This window comes from Acomys minous (genome assembly GCF_964271855.1).
Source record: "Acomys minous genome assembly, chromosome: 4".
Taxonomy (NCBI): Eukaryota; Metazoa; Chordata; class Mammalia; order Rodentia; family Muridae; genus Acomys; species Acomys minous.
Window position 1 is genome coordinate 30,872,888 of NC_140486.1, and position 6,409 is coordinate 30,879,296.

The 6,409-nt window shown below is 44.3% G+C and overlaps 1 protein-coding gene across 1 annotated transcript; it reads right to left on the bottom strand.

Moving 5' to 3' along the window:
- Window positions 1-244: 244 nt before the first annotated feature.
- Window positions 245-6,369, bottom strand: SPMIP10 (sperm microtubule inner protein 10). The gene is made up of 3 exons (XM_084780328.1): window positions 5,542-6,369; window positions 3,482-3,590; window positions 245-578 (listed from the first exon to the last, which is right to left on the bottom strand). The coding sequence occupies exons 1-3, from the start codon at window positions 5,625-5,627 to the stop codon at window positions 369-371; spliced, it is 405 nt and encodes a 134-aa protein (XP_084636454.1). The 5' UTR covers window positions 5,628-6,369; the 3' UTR covers window positions 245-368.
- Window positions 6,370-6,409: the final 40 nt, after the last annotated feature.

Below are 6,409 nucleotides of genomic sequence, written 5' to 3' on the forward strand. Positions count from 1 at the left end.
CTGCCTCCCAAGTGCTAGGATTAAAGGAGTGAACCACCACAGTCTGGCTCCATTGGTCCTTCTTATGGAGCTCCTGTCCCCTCCCGGTCCTTCTAGCCTTCCTCGCACTCTTCTTTCACAAGGCTCTCTGCGCTCTGCCCAATGTTTGGCTGTGAGTCTCATGCTATTGACTTACAATCGTTACATAGATCACACTTGTAGGCAAAATGCAATGAACTGAAAACACCAAAACTGAGGGAGGGCAAGAGGTTGAACTACTTTATAATTTTATTCTTTTCAGTAGGAATGGGGTTCACACCCTGAGGCACTTGTGTGTCAGGCAAGCACACCGAACAACAACTGCCCTAAGACCCTTAGAGGTACGCACATCAGACCAGTCGCCTCCTGAAGCCATGGGAGATCACTGTGCTCTGGAACCTGGAGAGCGGCGAATGCAAAGGCATGTCGGCAATCTTTATCTCGGGCGGGCCCTTTTTCATGACGGCTTTCCGATCTTCTCCATGACAAAGGCGCTCGCTGTAACCCCAGAACAGAGAGTCTTCCAAGGGGCCAGAATAGATCCCACAGGCTTCTGCTTGCTAAGAGAGAAAACGCTCTAGCTGAACAGCATGCCAAAACGCGATGTCATTTTCATTTTAGGTTTAAAGCCTCTTTCTTGTCTTCTCCACCCCCCCACCTCCCGACCCCATGACTATATTAAAATTTATTACTAATGTGGGTGCTGAGAATTGAACGCAGGTCCTCTGGAAGAACAGCCAGTGCTCTTGCCTGTAAGCCACTGGTTCTCAATCTTCCTAATGCTTCCATCCTTTAATACAGTTCCTCACTCTGTGGTGACCCCCAAGCATAAAGTTATTTCATTGCTACTTTATAACTGTAAGTTTGCTGCTGTTATGAATCTTAATGTAAATCACTGACATGCAACTCCTGTAAAAGGATCGTTCATTCCAAGGGGTTGAGACCCACAAGTTGAGAACTCTGTGTGTGCTAAGTAATCTCTCCAGCCCCCCCCCCCCCAATCTTTCAGGATCTTACTAGGTAGCCTTGGCTGTCCTGGACCTATGTAGACCAGGCTGGCCAGAGATCCTCCTGCCTCTGCCTCCCAAGTGCTGGGATTAAATGTGTGTGCTTTTTCTTTTCTTTTTAATTTTAAAATTACAGTTATGTAAGTGCATCACCATCTAAGGAAAAACAGAAGAAGATAGAATGTTTGGCAGCTCCCCAGTGTGAGCATGCTGTTTCATGTCATTCTGCTCCTATATTTCGCGGTAACTCCTTAAGGGAGAACTCTCTATACACAGAGTCACTGGTACTAGTAAACTACACGGAAAGAGTGAAGCATCCTAAAACCTGTAAAGACCAGCTCAAGAGTGAGCTGAATGGTTCTGTGTGCTTAGCAATGCAGGAAAGGCTGAAGTCAACCCTCACACTTGAACAAGGAAAAAAAAAAAAAACAGAACAAAAACCTAAATAAATACAACAAAACACAAGGAAAGAAAAAGGGGCTGATGAGGTAGCTGAGCTGGTAAAGGCTCCTGCTGTCAGGGGCACTGGCCAGGGTTCAGTCCCTGGGACCACACACATATACACAAAATAGGTGAAACATACTTTTTTATAAAAGCATCGGTGCTTTCCTTAATACACCGTTTTTCCAATTTTTGTTTGTAAAGTTTGTTGCCTTGTATTTCTAATATGTGAAAGATGAGTAGTTCAAATATGTCACCATGCAGTGCTATTTGTTAAGCCATCAGAAATAGAGTCCAGCTGGGCATGGTGGCACATGCCTTTAATCCATTTAATTTGGGAAGCAGATTCAGGTGGAACTCTGAGTTTGAGGACTCTCTCTCTCTCTCTCTCTCTCTCTCTCTCTCTCTCTCTCACACACACACACACATTAAATAAAATTGAAAAAAGTCTTAATATAAGCATATATAGACTGGCATTTGATACCTGAGTTTAAATTTCCTTAGATTTTTGTTTTCTAAATTATTAGGTAAAAACACATATCCCAGGGAAAATATAATCTTTTATTTTATAGCATTTACATTAGCATTTTATAAGAAATAATTGAGCCATTTTTATAATCTATTTTATCCCATGTAAATATAATTTGTAAGAGTTCTGTTTTGCCAAAACGTTTTCTCTTTAAAAATAATTTATTTATTTTTGTTTTATTTGCATTGGTGTTTTGCCTACATATATATCTATGTGAAGGTGTCAGATCTTGGAGTTACAGACAATGTGAGCTGCCATGTAGGTGCTGGGAATTGAACCCTCATCCTCTGGAAGAGTAGTCAGTGCTCTTAACTGCTTAGCCATCTCCCCAGACCCCCAAAACATATTCTTATTCAACATTATTTATTTTATTGAAATTTGCAAATGATTTATACCATAATACACTCTAACTCTTCTTTAAAGAAACAACTTACTAGACAGGTATGGTGAGTCTTGCCTTAAATCCTAGCATGGGGGAATCTGAGACAGGAGGACAGCCATGAGTCCAAAGCCAGGCTGGGCTATATAGTGAGTTCTAGGACAACCTGGGCTCCAGTGAGACTCAATTTGAGAGAGAGAGGTGGAAGGAGGGGTGAGAGAGGAGGAGGAGGAGGAGGAGGAGGAAGAGAGAAAAAGGAAGGAAGAGGAGGAGGAGAGGGGAAGGAAAAGAAAAGAGACCTATAATGGCCAATCTGAATTTGGAAAACATTTTCAAATTATGTAGTAACAGTGAGTGGGCAAGTCTTATCCATAAATCTAGCCCAACTATTTCCATGCCTCTCTACTTAAATATCAGTACAATCTGAAAACACAGGTCCTGGGCTAGAGAGATGGCTCAGAGGTTAGAGCACTGGCTGCTCTTCCAAAGGTCCTGAGTTCAATTCCTAGCAACCACATGGTGGCTCACAACCATCTAGCATGAGATCTGGTGCCCTTTTCTGGTATGCAGGTGTACATGCAGTCAGAATACTGTATAAATAATAAATTAAAAAAAAACAAACCACAGGTCCTGGGCTATAGCTTCACTATTCATGACCCCTACTCCTGATGGGCCTCTAACAGTGCAAGTGAGCCTGATATGACTTTCTCAAATGCCTGTAGTATATCCACTTTAAATTTGTATTTGGATTATTTTAGTTTACAATTGTAAATGAAAATACATAAAAATAGTTTTTTTTTTTTTTTTTTTGCACAGCTACGTATGTCTTGGAGATTATACTAAATTGGTTTTATTTTTATTATCATGTTTAGTTTATGTAGTGGTGTGTGTGTGTAGGTGTGTGTGTGTGTATGTGTATAGGTGTGTGTGTGTGTAGGGGTGTGTGTATGTGTAGGTGTAGAGTCCAGAGGACCACATGCAGGAGTCAACTTTCTCCTCTCATTCTGTGGGTCACAGATCAGACTCAAGGCATCAGGCGTGGTAGAAAGCACCTTTCTCTCTAGCAGCCGTAGGCGGGCATTAGCCTGAGCACTTATGAGAACATACCTTCAGGTTCACCCTCCTGAACTTCATGTTTTCTTTCCAAGGCATAACGTAACGTGTCGGGATCATCCCTTGCTTCAGTGAGAACTTGGGCAAGTGAACGTCCTCACACCTAAAGAGAAAGGAAATCTTGAGTTAACCAGAATCCACGTCATTCTAGGAAACAGCTGTAGCCTGTGTTCATCACACCTGACAGCTGTGGGACAGAGAGCTGTGCTGCTGAGGCAGTGAACCAGCCCTTTAGATCTCTCAGTGGCAGGCCATCTGGGGGTGGCGGCTCAGGTCGGTAATCCCAACAGTCAGGAAGCAAGAGGATTGCTACGGAGACTATCCTAGTTACATACTGAGTACTGAGCCAGCTGGGCTAGAGTGAGACCCTTCCACAAAACTAAGCAATCCTCTTTTTGGTTTTTGTCTTTAGTTTGGGTTTCCATTGCTGTGAGGAAACATCATGAAGGCAAGTCTTAGAAGGAAAAGCATTTAGTTGCGGCTGGTTTACAGTTTCAGAGGTTTTTTTTTATGCATACAGTGCTGAAGAGGGCATCAGATCACATTATAGATGGTTGTGAGCCACCATGTGGTTGCTGGGAATTGAACTCAGGACCTCAGGAAGAAGCAATCAGTGCTCTTAACCGCTGAGCCATCTCTCCAGCCCCCAGCTTCAGAGGTTTATAGTCTTCATGGTGGGAAGCATGGCAATATATCTAGGCAGACATGGCGCTGGAGGAGCCTACATAGAGAGTGCTACACCTTGATCTGAAGGCAGCCAGGAATACTTACATGTATGTGTTTGCATGAGTTTATGTGTGTGTGTCCTTGGAGGCCAGGAGAGGGTGTCACATACTGGGGTCCACAGGCAGTTACAAGCAGCCCACTGTGAATGATGGAAACTGAACTCAGACCCTGTGCTTGCTGCTTTAGTCTCTGTGCGCAAATTATGGTGTACTATATTCACTCTTTTTTAGTTTTTTTTTGTTTTGTTTTGTTTTTCAAGACAGGGTTTCTCTGTGTAGCCTTGGCTGTCCTGGACCCACTTTGTAGGCCAGGCTGGCCTCGAACTCACAGCGATCCACCTGCCTCTGCCTCCCGAGTGCTGGGATTATAGATGTGCGTCACCACACCCAGCTACTATATTAATTCTTAAAACTAGATTGTAGGGGCCGAGGGATGGCTCAGAGGACCAGAGTTCAGTTCCTAACACACACTGAGCAGAACACTGCTGCCTCTTATTCTGGCTCCAGGGGCTCTAATACCCACTTCTTGCCTCTGAAAGACACCTTTCCACAAATTAACCAAATAAAAACAAAAATCTGCCTTGTGTGTACAGGTGCAGTTGGAGTGCATATGCCCAGCCCAGCCTTGGTCTTGTTGACATTTGGGTTGGTGTCTGTGGTGGTTTGAATAGGTATGCTCCCATAGATTCATATGTTTGGATGCTTGGCTCATAGGGAGTGGCCACTATCAGGAAGTGTGGCCTTTGTGGAGAAAGTCTATCACTTTGAAGACATTCTTTGAGCTGAAGCTCTTGCCCAATGTAAGACTGTCTCCTCCTGGATGCCTTCAGATCCAGATGTAGACCTCTCAGCTTCTCCAGCACGAAGTCTGCCCGCACGCTGCCATGCTTCCCACCATGATAATAGCAGACTAAACCTCTGATGCTGTTAGCCAGCCCCAATTAAATGTTTTTCCTTATAAAAGTTACCTTGGTTCTGGTGTCTCCTCAGCAGCAAAGGAAACCCTAACAAAGACATTAATTGGTACCAAGGACGAGAACACAAGGGAAGATGTGGTGACTTAGGTGGTAGAGAGCACACATATGCCTTAGTCCCATCTCAGCACCGTCTGGTGCCGCCCACCTGTGCCCCTAGCACTCTGGAAGTAGAAACAGGAGATCAAGAGCCCAAAGTCGTTCTTAGCTATAGGGAGGCCAAATCCAGCCCGGGGACGAAGTGGGGGAGGCTGGTGAAGATCAATGGTAGAGAACCGGCTTAGCACAAGTGAGGTTCTGTTCAGCCTGTATTTCAACACAACAAACCACCAGCCCAGAACCCCAAAGGCCTTACCTATTGGCACGCTTGGATGAGTTTCCTGCTGTGGAGCTGTTGTCCAGTTTGGGTAAGGTAGGACTGGTATCTTTTTCTGAAGCCATCACTGGCAGCCAATGACAGAATTCTTACCTAGAACTTTCCAGTTAAATTCTGATGAAACTGCTGCCACTGATGTAACAATCGTCTTGCTAACACCACAGCAACCCTTAGTAGCTCAGAGTATGCAGGTCAGAGCTGTTTGTGGTGTGTATCTGTCTTATTGTAGAAAACATTATGGTTAAAAAATAGGAATATGTGTTCCATCTTGATAAACACAGGAAAAGTCTGCCTGGCTATGGCCTGAGGATGTAGTTCAATTGGTGCTATTTGCTTAGCATGGCTGAATAGGCTTAATCTTTAACACTGTATAAACCAAGTGCACTTGTACACACCAGTAATCTCAGCACTTGGAGGGGCAGGAGAACCAGATGTTCAAGACCATCATTGGCTACATAGGGAACTTGAGGCCAGCCTGGTCTGCACAGTGAGTTCTAGGACATCGAGAGTTACATATGGAGACCCCATCTCAAAAAGAAAACAAGCTTCTGATGTTTACTTGCTTTCAAAAAACAAACAAGAAGCTTCAGCTCAGACTTAAGTTTCTGTCCTTAAGACTGCTTGAAAGGGCCAGTGAAGATGGCTCAGCAGGGAAAGGTGTTTGAGGTGCACAGCCCTACAACCTAGAACCCACTTAAAGGGGACCGAGAATCTTGACTCCACAAGACTACCCTCAACACCACATGCACGGCTCCCACACCTCCCCCTCTCCCATGCATACAACAAGTTAACGTTAAGATGTGCCAACTGGCAGTAGAGCACTGTGGCATACACCCGTATCTCAGCA